General features: G+C 43.2%; 1 protein-coding gene across 1 annotated transcript in view; it reads left to right on the top strand.

Annotated features, from left to right (window-relative positions):
* LOC139409778 (A-type potassium channel modulatory protein KCNIP2-like) overlaps positions 1–24435 on the top strand; it is a 201986-nt gene extending 177551 nt beyond the window's left edge. Inside the window, exons 2-9 of the mRNA XM_071155159.1 lie at positions 11377–11479; positions 13207–13327; positions 19117–19186; positions 19569–19639; positions 20053–20160; positions 23520–23624; positions 23760–23822; positions 24276–24435. Of these exons, the coding sequence (XP_071011260.1) occupies positions 11377–11479; positions 13207–13327; positions 19117–19186; positions 19569–19639; positions 20053–20160; positions 23520–23624; positions 23760–23822; positions 24276–24323 (689 nt within the window). The 3' untranslated portion in view covers positions 24324–24435. The remainder of the gene's footprint in view (positions 1–11376; positions 11480–13206; positions 13328–19116; positions 19187–19568; positions 19640–20052; positions 20161–23519; positions 23625–23759; positions 23823–24275) is intronic.
* The last annotated feature ends 1384 nt before the right edge of the window (positions 24436–25819 follow it).

A 25819-nucleotide genomic window follows, 5' to 3' on the forward strand; every position in this document is an offset into this window, starting at 1 on the left:
GATTTTGGCTTGACAGTGACATGATAAACATCACAAACAAACAACTATCAGCAGCACATTAGTGCCATTTCATTCAACTGTTATGCAAAGGGAAACAGACAGTTGAGTGGCAGGTGTGCGTGTGTGTGTGTATGTGTGTGTGTGTGTGTGTGTGTGTGTGTGTGTGTGTGTGTGTGTGTGTGTGTGTGTGTGTGTTGGCCAAGGTTATCTGATTTAGCAAGGACTGAATCTTGGAGCCCTCAGTTGCTCGTTGGTGTGGCTGAGTGTTAAGTGGTCTCTAGGTGCTGTTGCTGAGGAGCTTAGTTCCAATACAGCCTGTGGAGCATTAATCACTGAGCTGGCAGACCAGTCCTCCTTACTCTTCTGCCCCCTTTCTCAACTCTCTGTTTCCCCCCCCTATTTCCCCCTTTTTTCATCTGGTCCCTTATTATTATTGTAAATGCATTGAGAACACTCACACACGCACACAAATGCGCATGCACACACCCACGCACACACACCCCTGTCCCGCAAACCACTTTCCATCTTATCCCTTGTACATTTTTACTCTTCCTCCCCAGTTCCATCGCTCTCATTGAGATTGTATTTCCACTTGTTGATAGTGTCCCATATCGTGCATCTAAACGGTTGTGACATAATGTCTTTCTCTTTCTGCTGTAAAGTCAGACACCTTTTTTTTAGGATTCAGCGTACAGCAATAGATTTCCTGGTTAGTTGAGTCATTTGGTGTTGGTTGGATTTGGTTTGATTTAGTTTGGTGTAGTTTTGGCCACTTACTCTTTCTTGACTGTTTAGTTTAACTGTGGTTAGTTTGTCAGTCTCTGCTTAGTTTGGCTGGGTAAGGTACACTGTGGTTGGTATGTCATTCTGGTTAACTGTTGTTTTGGTGACAGTTTTTGGTTAGTTGGGTGTTGTGGTGTTATTACTGCATCCGTGTATCAGGTGCCAAGATAAACAACCTGAGGCCTGGCATCTTACTGGCACAAAGACATGATACACCTGGAGTCAGATTTCACTCAATGACACACACTACAGCTCACTGGGACATACAGGCCTGCAAGTGTGTATGTGTGTTTGTGTAGGTGAAAGGGAAGCACCCATAGTAAAGAGAGCCACATCCTTGAGTTTTCCCACTGCTGCCAGCGTCACGCCAGTCCCAAATGCATGTCGGTCTCTCTCCTCACTCCCCCATTCCACCCCTTTCCTCACAGACTCACGACATTTCTGAAGTGATCTCTTTGCTTTCCTTCCCTCCTCTCCTCTCCCGAGTCCGCTATCCTGTCTCTTCTCTCCTCCCTCTTCCCCTCTCCTCCTTCTTCTGTCCTCCCTCTCTCCCCTTCTCCCAGCTCTCCTCCTTCTTTCATCCTTCTCTCCTAGCTCTTTCTTACCTCTATCCAAACTCATGCCACTTACCCAATTACACACTAGGAGGGACTGAGCAGGAGGGGATGGAGAGAGGGAGGGAAGGGAAACAAACAGAATGACAGAAAGAAACGGTTATAGGTAGACGAATAGGAGTGAGAGTAATAAACCTTAGATATACCTTAGAACTACAGTGGACTATAATCACCTCTCGACTCTGGTTAATGGCGTTGGAGTGTTCGTCTAACTTTTAACAATTGTTATCTGGACTTACGGACGATTGATGATAGTTGACGAGGCTGGCTGACAGGTCCAATCGGAGGGCGGCTGAGTTACGGAGAACCTTCTCTGTGCCCTCTGAGGCATCAAGGCTTTGACTAACAACCACCTGTGAGCTGTTCTTGACAGGGCAGCTACTACGGACAGTCAACTCTATACTGTCAATACTACCTACCACAGACAGGAGAGAGGGGATAGAGGGAGTTTGTCTCAACATCGTCGTCACTTCTGACCTTAGTGGACGTGCCATGACTTTTTACTGGCAGATAGTGGGAGACTGAACAAGAGAGAAAGAACAGGTGGACAGAGTGATATAAATGCGACTGGGGGACCGGAGGGGTTCTGAGCTAAGGGGGGCTCTCTTGGATTGACACGGATAGACAGAGAGAACGAGAGAAAGATAGAGGGAAAGGAGAGATCTCTCCATCTCTGGGACAGTGTGTCAAGATGCAGTTGATGTTTTTCCGTGAGGTGTGGGAGATGGAGGGGTTGCAGACAGTGGGGATACTCCTGGTGGTCTGTAGCTCCCTCAAACTGATGCACTTCCTGGGGCTCATCGATTTCTCCTCCGGAGGTAAGATACAGGGGGCTGAGGGCTGGGTATGAAACAGGGGACAGATATAGTTAAGGGACAGGAAGGGTGGGGGGGTTAGGGACAGGGATGGGGATAGGGGTAGGAGAAGAGGCAAGGTTATGGGCTGCGTACAGAGGGGCTTGAGGTTAGGGAGAGGGTTAGGGTGTGGGAGAGATGTCTATGTATGGCAAGAAGACTCAATCCTTAATCTGTCTGATAAATGGTGGACTTTAATGGCTGTAATTCAGGTCATTGGGTGTCAAATCGAGTGTGCGTACATTTTTCGGTACACTTTCCAAATGTCGACTAAACAAAATACGCTAGACAAGGTGGGATCTTTTTGTCCCTGGAAAATTAATTACGTGAGAAATATTGATGGAAATGCTTTTATGTGCAAATATTGATATATTAATCATCATATTGAAGTAAACGACATGTTGTGTGGTCCTCCCACTATGACTCGTCAGGAAAGCATGCCGTTTATTATGCTACAGATTCAATAAATTATGAGGAACTTCACAGGGTGGTGAAAGTGCAAGGTGATGAGTTTGACGCTCCTTTCCAATAACTATCGTGGGTCTTATGTCATAAGACAAAATAATCGATGAATGGTTGAAGTTTGACAACTAAAAATAATTTCGCTCTTTTGTCAATAATAATAATCTCTTCATATATAAGCTAAACGTGTGAAAAGATAGCGCTGTTGGCCAGAGCGCACTTTCCAATTTCAGAGTGGGCACACTCACTATATAACCCACATTTTTTTATGAGAAAACAATCAGTAGAGTTGAAAATGCGATGAAACCCCATTTAACTTTTCGCAAAAACTATTTTTATGTGCACTACGTCGTCACGCACAGCCTTTTATCTGCCACGAGTCAGACTGATGGAAACACATCTCTGGTGGGAAAATGTGTTTTTTTATGCAGATTTTAGAAAATTTGCATGACAATATGTCACCAATTGGATGACCTAGCTTGTGTCTACATCTATTTTTCCTCTCTCACTCTTCTCTGTGCCTAATGAGCTGTCTATAGTTTATATTACTAATGGACAGATTCCTAGATGGTTAGTTGGCCATGGATTACAGTAATAGTAGACACGTTTTTCCAAAACATGGTTTGTGTATAGGTGCCCTCAAGGGAACACAAGGCAGAGCTAGCCGAAACGACACAAAACAATTGCTTTCCGGACATTCGTTAATTTGAGATGTTAAGGCTAATTTCATCAATTGCTTGTCCTTGTAATTGGAATGTACACTACCGTTCAAAAGTTTGGGATAACTTAGAAATCTCCTTGTTTTTGAAAGAAAAGCACATTTGTTTTGTCTACTAAAATAACATCAAATTGATCAGAAATCCAGTGTAAATATTGATAATGTTGTAAATGACTATTGTAGCTGGAAACGGCTGATTTTTTTAATGGAATATCTACATAGGCGTACAGAGGCCCATTATCAGCAACAATCAAAGCCAGACAAAATTAAATGGTCCTATTTATGCAAGGAATATGAATTCGTTAGGAAAAAAACTGAAGGACTCAGTCAAACAAATGTTATACTTAAACCCGAACTGGTTCTTTAGCAGATTAGTAAGAATGTCTCATCCCCATGTTCAAGAATGGCCATCTTCCCTTTATTCAGATTAAAACTTGTGACTTTTGGTTAATTGAAAATGAAATAATGTCCAAAACATTGCTATTTTTAAAACAAGCTGTTTTAAAAGTTGGGTGCAATTTTAGTTTAATCCATCAGAAAAGACAGAAGAATAATACAACAAATAATGTGGTTAAACCCAAATATACTATTTGATTAAAAAAAGAACATTATAAAAATAAAGTTATAGTCTTTGTAAATGATATCATAAATAGGACTGGTGGAGTTATGCCACACATGCAGCTAACAATATAAGGAAGTGTCTGCTCTACCAAAAATGACAACCAACTAATTGCAGCATTACTTCAAAAATGGAAGAGGCGGAAAATGAATTCCTTAAAAAGGAATTATTACTTAAAAATCATACAATGTGATTTTCTGTATTTTTGTTTTAGATTCAGTCTCTCACAGTTGAAGTGTACCTATGATTAAACAAATTACAGACCTCTACATGCTTTGTAAGTAGTAAAACCTGCAAAATCGGCAGTGTATCAAATAATTGTTCTCCCCACTGTGTATATATATATATATATGTGCTGGGATACAACCATCCCAGCACACTTAAAAATATATGGTAAATAGAAATCTAACTGGATGGTCTTCAGAAATAGATGGGAGTAGGATAGGAGTAAAAACAAACAAAAGATAACCATAGTTAAGTAGATTGTGTCCAAAACATGTATATAGTATGTATAAGCTGGAAGTAGAAGCCTAAGTGTTGTTGTTCATTCGTTTACTCCAATTAGGGGAGGGGTGGTAGGGTTAGTGGAAAATAATAAAGGAAAATATATTTTTAAAAGGTGTGTGTGTTTAAGGTCACCATTATGAAAACTTAGGACACTAAAGAGGCCTTTCTACTGACTACTGACTTTCTTTCTACTGACACCAAAAGAAAGATGCCCAGGGTCCCTGCTCATCTGCGTGAACGTGCCTTAGGCATACTGCAAGGAGGCATGAAGACTGCAGATGTGGACAGGGCAATAAATTGCAATGTCCGTACTGTGAGACTCCTAAGACAGAGCAGGGAGACAGGGCGGACAGCTGATCGTCCTCGCAGTGGCAGACCACGTGTAACAACACCTGCACAGGATCGGTACATCGAATATCACACCTGCGGGAAAGGTACAGGATGGCAACAACAACTGCCCGAGTTACACCAGGAACGCAAAATCCCTCCATCAGTGCTCAGAATATATGCAATAGGCTGAGAGAGGCTGGACTGAGGGCTTGTAGGCCTGTTGTAAGGCAGGTCATCATTGGCAACAAGGTCGACCTATGGATGAAAACCCACCGTCGCTGGACCAGACAGGACTGGCAAAAAGTGCTCTTCACTGACGAATCGCAGTTTTGTCTCACCAGGGGTGATGGTCAGATTCACATTTATAGTCGAAGGATGAGCGTTACATCGAGGCCTGTACTCTGGAGCGCGATCGAGGTGGAGGGTCCATCATAGTCTGGGGCAGTGTGTCACAGCATCATCGGACTGAGCTTGTCGTCATTGCAGGCAATCTCAACGCTGTGCATTACAGGGAAGACATCCTCCTCCCTTATGTGGTACCCTTCCTGCAGGCTCATCCTGACATGACCCTCCAGCATGACAATGCCACCAGCCATACTGTTTGTTCTGTGTGTGATTTCCTGCAAGACAGGAATGTCAGGGTTCTGCCATGGCCAGCGAAGAGCCCAGATCTCAATCCCATTGAGCAGGTCTGGGACCTGTTGGATCGGAGGGTGAGGGCTTGGGCCATTCCGCCCCAGAAATGTTTGGGAACTTGCATTCCCCCCCCCCTTTGTTCAGGGACATATTATTCAATTTCTGTTAGTCATGTCTGTGGAACATGTTTAGTTTATGTCTCAGTTGTTGAATCTTGTTATGTTCATACAAATATTTACACATGTTAAGTTTGCTGAAAATAAACTTGTTACTTTTTTTTTTGCTGCGTTTATGTATATTTATTTCATATGTATGTGCACGTATTGTAGCGGTTTCAGGGGTTGTGTGGTGTGTGGATGGACGGTATGTGCCTGAAAGGTTTCTTTGTTTTCTGGCTGCCAGGACCACGGAAAGCAATGAGAAGTATTCCCCAGAGGTAGGACCATGGACAGCTCATGGGGAACCTTCTAGACTGCAGCAGAACAACCACACCTGTCTCCAGTTGTAATCAAAGGCAAACTGTAGACAGGTGAAACCAATCAGGGCCTCTACTTAACCGCGCCCTGGATTTCCTTCCTTTGTCTTTTCTTTGACCCCGGTAGATAAAGGAGTAATAGGTAATTGGGGAGACAGAGCGTACAGTGGAGAAGGAGGTTTACCGGAAGATGGGGACTGATGATTTTAAACAAGGATTTTACCCCCAAAGACCAAGATTGGAGGACGAAGTGTTTACTCTGTTTGTTTTGAGTTTGGTATATCAGGAACGCTGCCAAAACCTGATAATAATAACTGGTTAAACCTTTTACTTGGACTGGCGGTGTGTGTTTGTATGCGTAAACCCTGTCTTACAAAGATCTTGGCGCCGAAACCGCCACATTGATGGAGAATGTGAGCAGGCTGTGAGTATACACACACGCAGCCATAAAAATAATTGTGGGTGGAGGGTTGTTTTAAGGAGAGACAACCATGGAAGATCTGTTGAAGCAATTAGCCACTTCCAATAACATGCAACAAAAAGCCAAGCGGAAACGAAACGCCTCTTATTGGAGGAACAAATGAAGTGTCAACTGCAGGTTAATATGGACATACAAAAGTTAACTGCTGAAATCATTGCGGTGAACATTGCTCAACAGACCATTGTGGCCAGTCGATATCTGCAGAAAATGACACCAAATGTTGATGTTGAGACAAACTGCTCAAACCCAGTCGTCTGGACAGAAATGTTTGGAAAGGAAGAATCCAAAGAACGGTTGGGGAATGTGGGTGCCAGGACCAGGGTTTCCAACCTGAAGCAAAGGTGAGGAATAGAGGGGTTGATACCGACACCTGGGAGTGCTACCGCTGTGGCGAAATAGGACGCATCACGTGGCACTGTCCCAAGAAGGAGGAACCTATGCTGTCTGACTTTTCCAATCTACACCACTGCCATGTCATTTCAGCCCATGTCCAAGCCCACCGCCACCCACCACACCTCAGTTGGGTACAGGTCCAAGGGAAAGAAGTAGATGCTCTTCTAGACTTCGGGAGCATGATCTCCCTCATCAGGCCATCACTATTAGCCCAGCCGCAGAGGACTGCCTCTCCAACCAGGGACATCACCTGTGTTCACGGGGACACCAAAACCTACCCAAACTCAGATGTAGAGATTAACACCACCAGAGTGCAGTTCAGAGTTAACCTAGGATTGATTGAGAACCTACCATATCCCGTGCTACTAGGTCACGACTGTCCATATTTTCAAGAATTGTGGAAAGGACTACAGGACGAAGGAGATGGCGGTGCCAGATAATAGGGCATGCCAGGCGATATTTACATTTTCCAGTGAAAAGAAAAGAAAACCGCTACCAAAGAACTATCTGACCTATGAAAGGAAAGTTAACAAATTGGTACTTACCTGCCCGACTCCTGTAGCCGACACTAGAGTTCTCCTGGAAGAAGAAGGGGAAGGACACGACGAAGAGGCAGGAAACCCAGTGGGGATAAATGGGCCATAAATGGTGGAAGAGGAGGAACAAGAAGCACAGGCCGAGGGGCCTGGAAATTCTTATGCCCATCAGATTTTTCCTCCTGAGTTAACACAGTATAGGGGAAGGTTTGGTACTGCTCAGATAGAAAACCCCACACGACAGAACGCCAGACAGAATGTCAAGGTAATAGATGGTGTACCTGTAAATCCTGCTAATGTACTCACCTTTCCCCATTTTCCATGAGGAACAATCTCTTATACCAGGTATCGGAGTCCAATGACATCACAGTGGAGCAGCTGTTGGTTCCAACCCCGTTTCATGTGACAGTGCTGAACCTGGCCCATAACCCTGCCTTACAGAGATCAAAGCAATTGGACCATGAGGGCCCGATTCACACAGTCTCCTCTGAACAATTGATGTTGAGATGTGTCTGTTAATTGAGCTCTGTGAAGCATTTATTTGGGCTGCAATCTGAGATGCAGTTAACTCTAATGAACTTATCCTCTGCAGCAGAGGTAACTCAGTGTCTTCCTTTCCTGTGGCGGTCCTCATGAGAGCCAGTTTCATCATAACGCTTGATGGTTTTGCTAGTGCACTTGAAGAAACTTTCAAAGTTCTTGAAATTTTTCAGATTGACTGACCTTTGTGTCTTAAAGTAATGATGGACTGTCGGTTCTCTTTGCTTATTTGGGCTGTTCTTGCCATAATATGGGCTTAGTTCTATTTGGTAAAAGACTATCTTCAGTATACTGTAAATTCCACAAATTCACTTTTAACATGGCACACCTGTTAATTGAAATGCATTCCAGGTGACTACCTCATGAAGCTGGTTGAGAGAATGCCAAGCGTGTGCAAAGCTGTCATCAAGGAAAAGGGTAGTGAATTTAAAGAATCTCAAATATAAAATAAAAAAGTTTGGTTACTACATGATTCCATATGTGTTATAGTTTTGATGTCTTTACTATTATTCTACAATGTAAAAAAACAACATGTTAAAATAAAGATAAAACATTAAATGAGCATTAGGTGTGTCCAAACGTTTGACTGGTACAGTATGTACAGTGTATATACATGTATATATATATTTTATATATGGGGGATTGGAAATGATGCAGACAATTACGTTGATGGAAGCTTCAATCTATCTGCAACGTTAAAGCTGATCTCCCCTCAAAAAAACATTTGATAAAAAAAACAATTATGTAGGGAATAATGTCACCCTGTGTGTGTGTGCGTGCGTGTGTGTGAGTGCATGCATTTTGGCTAGGGATAGAGCAGTCTGTGATTGACTCAGCCCTGGTGGCCATAATGGTTTTGATGTCCCTGCGTGGGCCAGATCAAACACACACACACTCCATCCCGTCTCCCAAGGCTACTCTGTGTGTGTGTGTGTGGGTGGGTGTGTGTCAGTACATTTTGCTCCAATCTCTAACCTCGTACTGCCTATTTTGGCAGCATACCTGTAGGGGGTGGGACAGAAAGCTTATGGGGAAGAAAGGGAGTGACACGGTCAGCAGATCAACAGCTTGTCCTTAGTACATAATAGGGATTGTGTCAACCTGTGTGTGTGTGTGCGCATGCGTGTGTTCATTCAGAGGTGTGTTAATGTATTGGTATAGTTACAGGTCATACAATACTGGTCTGTATCATGGCCTTCATCCCTCCGACTTCTGGAAAACTACTAGAAGTAGTGAAGTTGCTGTTACTTCGGAGATGCAGGTGCTCTCTTCTTCTCTCTGCCTTAACCTTTAGAACACACAGGGATACAGTATGACTTCGCTCTGACAGTACCAGGTCTGATTCTTACTGAGTGTGTCTTCGAAATTCACTGTGATTATTCTTGGTTCCAACTTGGGTTGTACTTGTGCTGTTTGTGTGGTGGGTTGAGGGTGAGTAGTGAGTAACATGAGCTGATTTCTGGTGGATGAGTTCTGATGAATGAGTTCTGATGAATGAATTCTGTTGGATGACTTCTGAAGGATGAGATCTGGAGTTCTGATGGATGACTTTGGAGTTCTGGTGGACGAGTTCTGATGCATGAGTTCTAGTGATTGCATTCTGATCTGTTCAAATGTGAGTACTGGTTGGGTTTGAGTCGTTTGATCAAGGTCCTGCTGAATGTTGATCTAACACAGATGTTTTCAAAGTGTGAGGCGCGCCTCACCAGGGGGTTACTAGTTACTGTAATGGATTACATTAAGAAAGTAGCCTACCCAACCTGTGAATGTTGTAATTGATGTTCCACATTTAAATTACACAAGATATTAACCTCATTAACAGTTAAACATTTATTTTGGGGGTTATTTCATTTGTTTTATGTGTCAAACCTCAAAATCAGACACAAACAAACACACGTCATAGAATTACGCCCACCTCTCCATTCTTCTGTATGAAATTGCACAAACTCCAAACATTTTGCCGTGCATGTTGGGATACCACTTTTCTCTGGAGCCTGCAGCCTTGCTGGCTTGGTCGAATAGGCTATTGGAGGTTCTAATTAGTCCCTACACCCTTGATCATTTTCACGCCCTCAGCTTTTGGACACGCACATATGGCGGGGGTGCGAGTGAACGTGCAAATGTAGGGCCGAGGGGAAGGGACTTGTTTGGGATTCAGCATAACTGCATTCGGTTCTCTAATAATGAATAAATATTAGACCTGTTTCTAGTTACAATCGCGGGGAAAACACACCTTTTAAAGCAGTTTGGTGGCTCCATTTAAAATGAGGGGTATTCCAGCTTTCCAGTGCTACCACATTTATTTCCCAATTCCTAAAATTGCTTGCATGGCATCGCTAAAAAAATGCATCCAACCAGAATTGGTCTCAGAGCTCTTAAAGGGGCAACAGCGTTTTAAAAGGGCAATGACATACTTTGTGAAATAAACAACAACAAAACGTTTTTAGACTGAATTAACTGTATATTTTAAAAGCACTTTTATTGATTTAAAGTATGTTGCATGTTCATTAAGTTGTGTCCCAAAAAAATATTAAATAAGGGTTGTTTTCTAACAGTTTCATTGCAACTATATAATTTAAAACAAAATGTAATATATATACATGTATATAATGGAAATTATTGTCTTGATGTTCCCTGAAGGGAGGCCACTGTCTCAGACTTTGAAAACGCCTGGAGTAGAGAGTTGGGCTTGAGCTCAACAGGCTAACCATATGGCTTTTCTCTAGGAGGCATTATGTCTATCAAAAACTATTGTACTGGTAGTCTAGGAATTGCCTAGAAATTGCGTTGCATTGATTCCTATAAATCTTTGAAAAGGTCACGTAAATGTGGATTTTTAACTCATAAGAACCCTTTTGCCTTTCTCTGTTTGCCATTGACTTCCCTCAGTTTCCTGTAGTCCATTCAGACTGAAGATAATTATGGCTTCATACTGAGTGTTAATTATTTCTTTGTGTTTGCCAATGACTCACCCGTAGAGGTCTGTGTATGGTGATGTAAGCTATCAGCTGAAATGGACGCACACGCCCGTCCTAGAAAAGCCAGGTCAGCAAACCGAACCGTTGCCCTTACTATGGGAGACTGCTGTGCATGCTTTAATGAGTTGCATGTTGCTTATGCTGTGTGTGCGTGTGTGCGTGTGTGTGCGCGTGTGTGTGTGTGCGCGTGCTTTTGTGCATGTGTGCACACGTGTGTGTGCGTGCGTGCGCGTGTGTGTGTGTGTGTGTGTGTGTGTGTGTGTGTGTGTGTGTGTGTGTGTGTGTGTGTGTGTGTGTGTGTGTGTGTGTGTGTGTGTGTGTGTGTGTGTGTGTGTGTGTGTGTGTGCATGGTTGTGGGTGTGCATGTCAGGCCTGCGTCTGTGAGTTTTTCTTTCTTTGTGTGTCTATGTGTGCTCTATGTCTAACCTCTGCTATGGTTGGTGATTACAGGTAACACTCCCACCATCAAAAGTAAAAAGACTATAAAGCAGAGATTCCTCAAGCTGCTGCCCTGCTGCACGCCTTCTGTTGCCGCCTCAGTCAGTCAATGCAAGTGACTCTTCACTCTTCACTCTCCCTACACACACATACACACATGGGCCCGCAAATGCACACACACGCAATCTTACTCTTACACACACACACACACACTCGCACGCACACACACACGCACGCACGCACGCGCACACACAAACACACACACATGGCACACACACACACACACGGCACACACACGGCACACACACATGTGCATGCTTAGACACAGACACATACACATACACACACACACACACCTTCTCTTTCTCTCTCTCTCTCTCTCTCTCTCTCTCACACACACACACTGTATACAATATATCTGGATATATCTCAGTATTATTGAACTGTGTGTTCTGGAGGTATTTTACAGTATATTTGTCTGGTATGGTGAGTGACTGATGTATGTCTAAAGGTGAGAAGTGAGATGCGGACAGACAGTCAGCCCTGCTTTGCATCTTGGGATAAGAGATGAGGAGGAGTGAGGCATGATTGTCTTCAGCTGACTGTGTGTGTAATAAGGTTGGAAGAGAGGGATGAGTGGAGATAGATGGGTGGGGAGGGAGAGATGGAGTGTGAGGACCATATTATCATATTGCCTGAAGATCTGAGGGCTTTTTGTCATTTCACTGATGTTTCGATGGTTTACCACTACTTTCACTGAAAGTTATCATCAATGAGCACATCGGGTTACTAAATGAACTTCTCCATATACATTCAGGAATCTCACAGTGTGATGTTGATATGTTTTTGTTTTCTATTGACGACTTGACGACAACCTGTCTTTCTTTGTGCACTTCAGTTTTGGGGAATTGCAATACAATGTAAATGTAGAGATTTATCATCTAACGGTATGTTTTAGTAAAGCTAATATCTGCTAACATGAATGTAATGATATTTCAACAGTTCATAATTAACATTGATTTAGTTGGCTGTGTTTTTACCATTTATAATTACTAGTACCAATTAAAAGGTGTGCCAGGCTGGCACCTGTAGGAGTAGCCTATAGCAGTGGATGCTGGTGGGAGGAGCAATAACTGTACGGCTCGTTGTAATGGCTGGAATGGAATTAATGGAACGATGTGAAACGTATTGAAACCACATTTGACTCCGTTCCACTGATTCCACTCCAGCCAATACCATAAACCTGCCCTCTTATAGCTCCTCCCACCAGCCTCCACTGACCTATAGGTACAGTGCCTTGCGAAAGTATTCGGCCCCCTTGAACTTTGCGACCTTTTGCCACATTTCAGGCTTCAAACATAAAGATATAAAACTGTATTTTTTTGTGAAGAATCAACAACAAGTGTGTTCCTTGTTCTTCATGATGCTCTCTGCGCTTCTAACGGACCTCTGAGACTATCACAGTGCAGGTGCATTTATACGGAGACTTGATTACACACAGGTGGATTGTATTTATCATCATTAGTCATTTAGGTCAACATTGGATCATTCAGAGATCCTCACTGAACTTCTGGACTGAGTTTGCTGCACTAAAAGTAAAGGGGCTGAATAATTTTGCACGCCCAATTTTTCAGTTTTTGATTTGTTAAAAAAGTTTGAAATATCCAATAAATGTCGTTCCACTTCATGATTGTGTCCCACTTGTTGATTCTTCACAAAAAATACAGTTTTATATCTTTATGTTTGAAGTCTGAAATGTGGCAAAAGGTCGCAAAGTTCAAGGGGGCCGAATACTTTCGCAAGGCACTGTATATCTAACAGTCCTCTCTGTCCCACAGACAGCGTAGAGGATGACTTTGAGTTGTCCACTGTGTGCCATCGACCAGAGGGGCTGGACAAACTACAGGAGCAGACCAAGTTCAACAAGAAGGAACTACAAGTTCTCTACAGGGGCTTCAAGAACGTGAGTTTGGGGGTGCGGGGAAGAGAGGGGATGGGGATCTGGGAAGGCTGGAGACCTGGGGCTGAGAGTTGGGAAAATTGCACCTCCGTCAATCAGTCAAATCACGCTGTAAAATATATATACACTGCTCAAAAAAATAAAGGGAACACTATAATAACACATCCTAGATCTGAATGAATTAAATATTCTTATTAAATACTTTTTCTTTACATAGTTGAATGTGCTGACAACAGAATCACACAAAATGATCAATGGAAATCAAATTTATCAACCCATGGAGGTCTGGATTTGGAGTCACATTCAAAATTAAAGTGGAAAACCACACTACAGGCTGATCCAGCTTTGATGTAATGTCCTTAAAACAAGTCAAAATGAGGCTCAGTAGTGTGTGTGGCCTCCACGTGCCTGTATGACCTCCCTACAATGCCTGGGCATGCTCCTGATGAGGTGGCGGATGGTCTCCTGAGGGATCTCCTCCCAGACCTGGACCAAAGCATCTGCCAACTCGTGGACAGTCTGTGGTAAAACGTTGGTGGATGGAGCGAGACATGATGTCCCAGATGTGCTCAATTGGATTCAGGTCTAGGGAATGGGCGGTTCAGTCCATAGCATCAATGCCTTCCTCTTGCAGGAACTGCTCACACACTCCAGCCACATGAGCCACATGTCTTGCATTAGGAAGAACCCAGGGCCAACTGCACCAGCATATGGTCTCACAAGGGGTCTGAGGATCTCATCTCGGTACCTAAATGCAGTCAGGCTACCTCTGGCGAGCACATGGAGCACATGCGGCCCCACAAAGAAATGCCACCCCACACCATGACTGACCCACCGCCAAACCGGTCATGCTGGAGGATGTTGCAGGCAGCAGCACGTTCTCCACGGCATCTCCAGACTCTGTCACTGCTCAGTGTGAACCTGCTTTCATCTGTGAAGAGCACAGGGCGCCAGTGGCAAATTTGACAATCTTGGTGTTCTCTAGCAAATGCCAAACGTCCTGCACGGTGTTGGGCTGTTAGCACAACCGCCACCTGTGGACGTCGGGCCCTCATACCACCCTCATGGAGTCTGTTTCTGACCGTTTGAGCAGACACATGCACATTTGTGGCCTGCTGGAGGTCATTTTGCAGGGCCCTGGCAGTGTTCCTCCTGCTCCTACTTGCACAAAGGCGTAGGTAGCGGTCCTGCTGCTGGGTTGTTGCCCTCCTACGGCCTCCTCCACGTCTCCTGATGTACTGGCCTGTCTCCTGGTAGCGCCTCCATGCTCTGGACACTACGCTGATAGACACAGCAAACCTTCTTGCCACATCTCGAATTGATGTGCCATCCTGGATGAGCTGCACTACCTGAACCACTTGTGTGGGTTGTAGACTCCGTCTCATGCTACCACTAGAGTGAAAGCACCGCCAGCATTCAAAAGTGACCAAAACATCAGCCAGGAAGCATAGGAACTGAGAAGTGGTCTGTGGTCCCCACCTGCAGAACCACTCCTTTATTGGGGGTGTCATGCTAAATGCCTAGAATTTCCACCTGTTGTCTATTCCATTTGCACAACAGCATGAGAACTGTATTGTCAATCAGTGTTGCTTCCTAAGTGGACAGTTTGATTTCACAGAAGTGTGATAGACTTGGAGTTACATTGTGTTGTTTAAGTGTTCCCTTTATTTTTTTGAGCAGTGTATATTTTTAATTCAATCGGGATCTCAACTTACTGTTCAGCTTTAGATTAGTAGAATACAGAAGGTGCAATTTTGAACTTGGTTATATCAGTTATCTTATTGTTACAGTATATGTGACCGACCGGCAAAATTATGTTTTTTACATTGGATAAAAGTAGAAACTCAGAGTTAGAAAAGTGTATATCATACACTACAGTTGCAGAACAATGGGAAAGTAATTCTGCTTTGAAAGTTGATAAACTTGTAACCCCACTTTAGAGAAAATGGCCCTTGAATGTTTTGGTACACCTACTGGAGAGCTCTTTTTTTTGTCTACACCCATTCAGCATCGATCACACCCTCTTAAGCCTTTAGCCCCACCCATCTCTTTAAGGATTCACGTGAGACCATGTTCTGTGTAAATGAGATGGAGCTGCCTTGGGAAAAACTTGTGGGTTTGACAACCGACGGAGCACCTGCGATGTGTGGACACAGGAGCGGACTGGTGGCGAAGATACGGGAAAAGATGCAAGAGGAAAACGCGACAGGTGAGCTGACAGCTTATCATTGTATCATACACCAGGAAGCGTTGTGCGGTAAAGCCTTGAAAATGGAGCATGTAATGAGCATCATCACGCGCACAGTTAACTTTATCAGAGCCAAAGGTTTGAATCACCGCCAGTTCAAGGCATTTCTGACGGAGTTAGAAACGGAGCATGGTGATTTGCCTTATCACACAGAGGTGCGATGGCTAAGCCAGGGAAAGGTGCTTCAAAGATGTTTCGAGCTTCGTGAGGAGATTTGTCTGTTCTTGGACAGCAAAGGGAAAGACACAACACAACTCCGAGACGAAATGTTTCTGTGTGAAATGGCTTTTCTGTGTGACATTACGAGTCATCTGAATGCAATAAACTTGCAGCTGCAGGGTCGGGATCGTGTCATCTCTGATATGTACAGTACAGTGAAGGCATTTAAAACCAAACTGACTCTGTGGGAGACGCAGATGCGGAAAGAAAATTTGAGCCACTTTCCCAGCTGCCAGACCATGAAAGAGAAGCTCTCTACCAGTGCGTTCCCGAGCACACAGTTGGCTGATAAAATAGGTATGCTTGCCGCTGACTTTCGACGCCGATTTGCTGACTTTGAAGCACAAAAAAGCAGGTTGGAACTGCTCGGTAACCCATTTGCTGTTGACGTGGAAAGCTCACCACCAAACCTCCAAATGGAGTTGATTGACCTCCAATGCAATGATGCACTGAGGGCAAAATATGCGGCAGTGGGTGCTGCGGAGTTCGCCCGTTTCCTCCCCGGCACAATGCCCCAGCTGCGCATCCAGGCTGCTCAAACGTTGTCTATGTTTGGCAGCACATACCTGTGTGAACAACTGTTTTCTTTGATGAACCTGAACAAAACATCACACAGAAGTCGACTTACTGCTGAACACCTCCACTCAATTCTGAGGATTTCTTCAGCTCAGAGCCTTACCCCGAACATTGATGAACTATAAAGGAAATTTGTCTTTTGTGTCTGTTGAAAATTAAAGATTACTGACAGAGCCATAAGAAAATATTGCTTTATTTATCTGATCATATTGTAATATATTTGTTAGGTTTTCAGTAGGTTCAATTAGGTTCACTAGACTATATGCGTCATTTAAAAATTTTTCAATGAACATTCGAACAGTCCGGCCCTCGTCTTGTAGCTGATTTTTTTATTTGGCCCTCCGTCCATTTGACTTTGACACCCCTGTTCTAAATAGAGTGAGTACGGTAGTGTACTAAACAATGGTTGGTTTATACTACGTCTATCGACATGTCTGTAGACAGTTGTGGCAGTGACGTCATGAGCATTCTATTGTCGTCTCACGTCAACCTTTTCGCTGTCATTATGAAAAGTATAAATACAAACTAGTGGTACAAAATAGTCTAACTGGTGTAATTTAACACCAATTAACCCAAATTAAATTAGCACACGTCAATCTAGCAAACCAGCAACTAAAATCAACTTTCTAAACAATGTTTTGGTTAGCCAGTTCAAATGACCATATCATATTTTATTTTTTTATTTTTTGTTTCACCTTTATTTAACCAGGTGGGCAAGTTGAGAACAAGTTCTCATTTACAATTGTGACCTGGCCAAGATAAAGCAAAGCAGTTCGACACATACAACGACACAGTGTTACACATGGAGTAAAACAAACATACAGTCAATAATACAGTATAAACAAGTCTATATACGATGTGAGCAAATGAGGTGAGATAAGGGAGGTAAAGGCAAAAAAAGGCCATGGTGAAGTGCTTTGAGAGGCTAGCTACGGATCATTTTACCTCCATCTTACCTGGCATCCTAGACCCACTGCAATTTGCATACCGCCTCTATAGATCCACGGATGATGCAATTGCCATTGCATTGCACACTGCCCTACCTCATCTGGACAAGAGGAATACTATACACCATAGTACCCTCCAGGCTCATCATTGAGCTCGGTTCCCTGGGTCTGAACTTCCTGATGGTCCACCCCCAAGTGGTGAAGGTTGGAAATAACACCTCCACTAAGCTGGTCCACAAGGGTGAGTGCTCAGCCCCCTCCTGTACTGCCTGTTCACCTATGACTGCGAGGCCATGCTCTCCTCCAACTCAATCATCAAGTTTTCAGATGACACGACAGTGGTAGGCCTGATTACCAACAATGACTAGACAGCTACAGGGAGGAGCTGAGGGCCCTGGCAGAGTGGTGCCAGTAAAAATAACCTCTCTCTCAACTTCAACAAAACGATGAAGCTGATCGTGGACTTCAGGAGACAGCAGAGGAAGCACGCCCCCATCCACATTGACGGGGCCGCAGTGGAGAAGGTGTAAAGATTCAAGTTCCTCGACGTACACATCACTGACAAACTGGAATGGTTCACCCACACAGAGAGTGTGGTGAAGGTGCTATAGACCCTAACAAACTTTTTCAGATGCACCATTGAGAGCACCCTGTCTGGCTGTAACACTGCCTGGTGCGGCAACTGCACCGTCCGCAACCGCAGGGCTCTCCAGAGGGTGGTGCGGTCTGTCCAACACATCACCGGGGGCACACTGCCTGCCCTCCATTGTATCTACAGCTCCAGATGTCACAGGAAGGCCAAAAAAGATAATCAAGGAACTCAGCCACCCGAGCCATGGCCTGTTCACCCAGCTATCATCCAGAAGGCGATGTCAGTACAGGTGCATCAAAGCCGTGACCGAGAGACTGAAAAACAGCTTTTATCTCAAGGCCATCATACTGTTAAATAGCCATAACTAGCCAGCCTCCACTCAGCACCCTGCCATGAACTTAGTCACTGTAGCTAGCCGGCTATCACCTGGTTACTCAACCCTGTACCTGTACCCTATGTACATACACATGAACTCACTGGTCAGTTTAATAATGTTTATATACTGTTTTTCTTATTTTTTTCTTATTTAATATGTATAATACTGTATTCTAGTCAAGGCCATCCTATTCAACTATTGCTGTACACATATACAGTGTATGTAAATCATGTATTTATGTTTTTGTTTATTATAAATTAGCAAACATTTCTTAAAACTTGTTTACACTTTGTCATTATGGGGTATTGTGTGTAGATTGATGAGAAAATATACTAATTGAATAAGGCTGTAACCTAACAAAATGTGGAAAAAGTAAAGGGGTCTGAATACTTTCTGAAGGCACTATATATATATATATACTCCTAACTCCTACATTGCTTGTCATAATGTTTCTATTTGTATTAATTCCATTCTTTTACCCTTAGATTTGTGTGTATTGTTGTGTATTGTTTGATATTATTGCACTGTTGGAACTAGGAACACAAGCATTTCGTTACACCCGCACTAACATCTGCTAAATATGTGAATTGCGACCAATAAAATTTGATTTGATTTGACCTCCAGGGGGGGCCCATTGATTTCTGTTAGTCACTCTCACTCAGATATCATATTAACCTGTCATAAGTCATGTCAAAATGTGTAGAATTACATGAAATTTGCTTTAAAACTGCAAATATTTCTCCCTCTTTCAAGAACGTATAATAGTAAATGTATATGGATGGCAGAAGACTTGCCTTCTGACTGATCCTGTTCTTTCTGTGCTGTTGTTGGTAGGAGTGTCCGAGTGGAGTGGTGAATGAGGAGTCCTTTAAAACCATCTACTCCACATTCTTCCCCCAGGGAGGTGAGTCAATGACCGTTAAACCTTTGACCCCTGACCTATGACCCTAAACCCAAACTAAGTACTTTAAAGATCTGTTACTCCCCAAAGTAACTGAGACATTTAACAAGAGTAACAACATTTAAGACCAGTGATATTTGTATTGATGTGATGTCCCATTTTTTAACCATTATGTCTGTACTACTTACAGTAGGGCACTTACAGTACAAGGCCTTGTTTGAAATGATATTTAGGTTGAAGATGTATCTAACTACTTGTTACAGAATAAAAGTGTGTTGTCTGAAATTGCATTTATGTGCTAACAACTTATTTGATCAGGTTTTGTTCCAAATATATTTACCCACTTGGAATTTCAGACATATTCTGTACGTCTCTATCTGTTCAGATTCGGGTGCGTATGCACATTTCTTGTTTGAGGCCTTTGACACTAACAAGAATGGATCGGTTAGTTTCGAGGTAAGATTATTTTTTACTATTGTCTACTTCCTAAGGGAGTGAGGAAAAACTATCTCAGTCTGCGTACTGTATATGCAGCTGCAGCTGAATATGTATGTGAATAGAATAAATGCCTTTCTCCTCTCAACACATACAGACACACACACACATACACGTGCGACCGAAGGGTCGAAACATTGTCGGTCAGGAAGCGCATGGCTTTGTTCCCAGAACCGATGTGAAACCGAAAACATATGTTCCTGCAACTTCCAAGGAACCAAATGTGCTTGTAGTGGTGGGGAAAAGGTGTGTAAGTGTCGAATGCTGGTGAGTATGATGGGTGGTGAAGAATGTTTACAAAAATGTTAAATATCTCTCTCTCTCTCTCTTTCTCTTCCTCTCAATATCTTTGGCTTTCACTCTTTTTTTCTCAGGACTTTGTGTTTGGTCTGTCTATCATTCTGAGAGGAACGATAAACGACCGGCTAAACTGGGCCTTCAACCTGTACGACCTGAACAAAGACGGCTGCATCACCAAAGAGGTAACACACACGGCTGCACACAAACACAGATGCACACACACACATATACCATACTTGAAAATACAGAGTATCAACAACATTACTGGCCTGTATGACCGCTGTATGAAGCTTTTGTTTTAAAAAATCTGCACCAAATCATCCATTCTGTTTGCAACAAGGCCATTAAGTAATACTGCAAGACAACACGGCAAAGAAATACACTTTTTGGCCTAAATGGTTTAAGTCAAGTCCTCTGCATTTTCAAGTTTTGTGGTGGCAGCATCATATTATGGGTATGCTTGTCACTGGCAGGGACTGGGGAGTTTGTCAGGATCAAAATTTAAAAATGAATGGAGCAAAGCCCAGCTACAAAGTTAGAGGAAAAAACGTCTCAGTCTTCTGGAAACCTAACCCTGGGATAGAATTGTATTTTTCAGCAGGACAATTAAAAAAACGTTTTTAAAAAAGACACACTAGAATGGCTTTCCAAGAGGTGCTGAGTGTTCCTGAGTGGTCCAGTCTCAGCCCAGACTTAAATTTCCATGAAAATCAGAGACAACGTTTGAATATTGCTGTTCACCAATGATTCCCAACCAAAGTTATTGAGCTTGAGCAATTTTGACAAAAACAATGTCTATACAATGGGGCAACAAAGTATTTAGTCAGCCACCAATTGTGCAAGTTCTCCCACTTAAAAAGATGAGAGAGGCCTGTAATTTTCATCATAGGTACACTTCAACTATGACAGACAAAATGAGGGGGGAAAATGATTTTTAATGAATTTATTTGCAAATTATGGTGGAAAATAAGTATTTGGTCGCCTACAAACAAGCAAGATTTCTGTCTCTCACAGACATGTAACTTCTTCTTTAAGAGGCTCCTCTGTCCTCCACTTGTTACCTGTATTAATGGCATCGTTACCTGTATTAATGGCACCTGTTTGAACTTGTTATCAGTATAAAATCCACCTGTCAACAACCTCAAACAGTCACACTCCAAACTCAACTATGGCCAAGACCAAAGAGCTGTCAAAGGACACCAGAAACAAAATTGTAGACCTGCACCAGGCTGGGAAGACTGAATCTGCAATAGGTAAGCAGCTTGGTTTGAAGAAATCAACTGTGGGAGCAATTATTAGGAAATGGAAGACATACAAGACCACTGATAATCTCCCTCGATCTGGGGCTCCACGCAAGATCTCACCCCGTGGGGTCAAAATGATCACAAGAACGGTGAGCAAAAATCCCAGAACCACACGGGGGGACCTAGTGAATGACCTGCAGAGAGCTGGGACCAAAGTAACAAAGCCTACCATCAGGAACACACTACGCCGCCAGGGACTCAAATCCTGCAGTGCCAGACATGTCCCCCTGCTTAAGCCAGTACATGTCCAGGCCCGTCTGAAGTTTGCTAGAGAGCATTTGGATGATCCAGAAGAAGATTGGGAGAGTGTCATATGGTCAGATGAAACCAAAATATAACTTTTTGGTAAAAACTCAACTCGTCGTGTTTGGAGGACAAAGAATGCTGAGTTGCATCCAAAGAACACCATACCTACTGTGAAGCATGGGGGTGGAAACATCATGCTTTGGGGCTGTTTTTCTGCAAAGGGACCAGGACGACTGATCCGAGTAAAGGAAAGAATGAATGGGGCCATGTATCGTGAGATTTTGAGTGGAAACCTCCTTCCATCAGCAAGGGCATTGAAGATGAAACGTGGCTGGGTCCTTCAGCATGACAATGATCACAAACACACCACCCGGGCAACGAAGGTGTGGCTTCGTAAGAAGTATTTCAAGGTCCTGAAGTGGCCTAGCCAGTCTCCAGATCTCAACCCCATAGAAAATCTTTGGAGGGAGTTGAACGTCCATGCTGCCCAGCAATAGCCCCAAAACATCACTGCTCTAGAGGAGATCTGCATGGAGGAATGGGCCAAAATACCAGCAACAGTGTGTGAAAACCTTGTGAACATAACTCTGTGCTTAGAGTTTACTCAAAATGAGCTAACAGCATTATTAAAAGTCTTATTGAAACATTCAGTGACATTTTTAACCTGTTGCGTCTACCAAACCCGGATCCGGGATTCTATTTACAGACCTAAGCTCATTACCATAACGCAACGTTAACTATTCATGAAAATCGCAAATTAAATGAAATAAATATGCCATCTCTCAAGCTTAGCCTTTTGTAAACAACACTGTCATCTCAGATTTTCAAAATATGCTTCTCAACCATAGGAAAACAATCATTTGTGTAAAAGTGGCTAGCTAGCGTAGCATTTAGCGTTAGCATTAGCGTTAGCATCCAGCACGCAAGATTTCAACAAAAACATAAAAGCCTTCAAATAAAATCATTTACCTTTGAAGAACTTCGGATGTTTTCAATGAGGAGACTCAGTTAGATAGCAGATGCTCAGTTTTTCCAAAAAAGATTCTTTGTGAATTCGAAATAGCTCCGTTTTCTACATCACATTTGGCTACCAAAAAAAAAACGAAAATTCAGTCCTCAAAACGCGAACTTTTTTCCAAATTAACTCCATAATATCGACTGAAAACATGGCAAACGTTGTTTAGAATCAATCCTCAAGGTGTTTTTCACATATCTCTTCAATGATATATCGTTCGTGGAAGCATGGTTTCTCCCCTCAATCAAATGGAAAAGTACAAGCAGCTGGCGTTTGCGCACCGAATTCCACGCAGGACACCAGGCGGACACTTGGAAAATGTAGTCTCTTATGGTCAATCTTCCAATGATATGCCTACAAATACGTCACAATGCTGCTAACACCTTGGGGGAACGACAGAAAGTGTAGGCTCATTCCTTGCGCAATCACAGCCATATAAGGAGACAATGGAAAACAGAGCTTCAGAGATTCTGCTCATTTCCTGCTTGAAGCATCATCTTGGTTTCGCCTGTAGAATGAGTTCTGGGGCACTTACAGACAATATCTTTGCAGATTCTGAAACTTCAGAGTGTTTTCTTTCAAAAACTGTCAAGAATATGCATAGTCGAGCATCTTTTCGTGACAAAATATTGCGCTTAAAACGGGAACGTTTTTTATCCAAAAATGAAATTGCGCCCCTAGAGATCCAACAGGTTAAGGAAGTTTCAAAAACCTATCATTTCCATTCTCAGAGCGTTAATAAATCCTCCCAGGAAAACTTTCAGGGAACCAGAGTAAAATATTCTCAGAACCTCCCTGCAAAACAACTGTCATTTCAGTTTTACCCATCAGGAAACGTATCGTTTCGTTCCCACAAAAGTGAAACCAAAAACATACATTCCCCCAACTTCCTAGGAACCAAATGCTAGCTGGGTATACCCTGTGTCATCTCTCTCTATCTCTCTCTGTCTCTCTCTCTCTTTCTGTCTCTCTGCAGGAGATGATGGATATAATGAAGTCTATCTATGATATGATGGGGAAGTACACATACCCCTGTATGCAGGACGAGGCACCCAGGGAACACGTGGAGAGCTTTTTCCAGGTCAACATTCAATTTCTGTTCATCAAACCCGATACTTTAGAGCGAGCCCTTGAGCAAGATACTCAAACCGCAAACTCCTCCAGGGGCACTGAACGACGTTTGTCCCCTTTTTCCTGCCCTTTCTCTCCCTTCTAGAAAATGGATCGTAATAATGATGGTGTGGTCACTATTGATGAGTTCATCGAGTCATGCCAAAAGGTAGGTTGTGTGTGTGTAGTGTGTGAAAGTTCTTGTTTGTAAGACAGGTTCCATTTGTGTAACTGACCACTGAGTCCTCAGATCTCACTAAGGTTAATTAGGGCATTCCCCAAGGTTTGGTTTTAGGACCGTTACTGCTTGAACATTTTATATTCCCTTTTCACCCATTTTCCAACATTGTTTTGGGTTGTGAGCCATTTAAAATGCACTTTAAATAAATTCTGATAGAGAGAGAGAGAGTGAGCAGAGAGGAAACTGTCTGAGCCGACTCCTCTGAGCTTCACCTTTACTGTCGTCTCTATCTTAGGGAGTCTGACTCCCTTGAAAAAGAAAGCTGAAACAAAGAGGTATTAATTGTGCCTCGAGAAACTTGCTAGCCCTGTTGTCTCTCTATGCTTAACATTTCTATCTCTCTCCTTTTCACTCTCTACCCCCCCCCCTCTCTCTCTTCAGGATGAGAACATCATGCAGTCCATGCAGCTGTTCGACAACGTCATCTAGGAGCCTCTGACATAGGAAAGTGGCTGGAGGACAGGGGAGGTGTGTGTGTGTGAGTGTGCACCACAGGAGGTTGGTGGCACCTTAACTGGGCAGGAATGGCTTGTGGTGATGGTTGTAGCGGAATAAGTGGAATGGTATCAAATACATCCAACACATGGTTTCCATGTGTTTGATGCCATTACTTTTGCTCCTTAGCAGCCATTATTATGAGCCGTCCTCCCCTCAGCAGCCTCCACTGGCATGCACGTGTATTTCTATGTGTGCACATGTGTGTGTGTGTGCGCATGTGTGTGCATGTGTGTGTGTGTGTGTGTGTGTGTGTATTTCTCTCTGCCCTCACTCCAAGCCAAAAGGGGGTGCCTCCTCTTATCCAGCCCTTCATCTCTCCCAGAGACATAGAGAAGAGAGGGGCTGGTGATCCACACCCACATCAAGGACCGGTTCAGGAGTGAGCAACGTTACAGAACATTCAGATAGAAATGTGTTGTGTAGAACAAATATGATTGCCTGTCCTGTGTAATAGGGAGTCAATCGTGTCAGCTCTATTCGTTACGTCTATATGCAACTTTTGGAGTGCTTTGTCTGGTTGAAAACACCCCTGGTTCGTTAACTATTGTATTATTTTAACACTCCTGTTTCTGACACAGCTGCTGTAGCATGCTGCCTGGCCTCAATGTAGGATAAAGTCCCCCATACTCACTGACCAATTGTCAGTTTTGCATGTCCCCACCTAATGGTTAAGGTTAGGGTCGGGGGTGGCTAATCTTAGATCTGTGGTTAGAGGCAACTTTTACGAGAGCAGCTGGACCCTTGACACCTCTGTCATTAAAACTAAGGTAACTACCGCCACTTAGTGGACAAAAAGAGGAAAGGACACTTGGAAAAAGGACAATGGAACTGAAGGGACTGAGGATCTGAAGGATGAGACTTCTTGCGAACAGAAGACAGAGACAGAGTTGTTTTTAATAAGGGACTGATTTGAATATCGCAATAATGATGTCACTAATAATAACTTGTACATATATACAGAAATACTCCAAAGCCTGTCTGCCTGTCTGCTGTTGCTAGAGTCATCCACAGGTGCCTCGCTCCGTGTGTGTGTGCGCGTCCGTGTGCGTACTTGTCATTCCTGTCTCTGGTAGGAAACCATTCAAATTTCAACTCCATATGAGGCCTCCTTTGTACTAACACTAACTTATGCTGACTGTTGTACCTCTTCCAATTACCCTGCGGTCAAGAACTACTAGACAGTCTAATGTGGGGCTGAATTGATGAACCTACTACTTCGACCCTCTAAGCTTCAGTAGACTCCTTACCATATTTACAGGTGACTAGCTGATGCAGTGAAGCATGGGAATAGGAGTTGAAACGGAAATGTCTGGCTTATCAAATACTGTAATGCGTCATATTATGCCTATCTTTCATTATACTGACCATGCAACTGAAACGGGAAGCATTTCTGTTTAGATCGACCATGAAAGAGCAGCAACATGTCG

Source organism: Oncorhynchus clarkii, chromosome 1, assembly GCF_045791955.1.
Source record: "Oncorhynchus clarkii lewisi isolate Uvic-CL-2024 chromosome 1, UVic_Ocla_1.0, whole genome shotgun sequence".
Classification (NCBI taxonomy): Eukaryota; Metazoa; Chordata; class Actinopteri; order Salmoniformes; family Salmonidae; genus Oncorhynchus; species Oncorhynchus clarkii.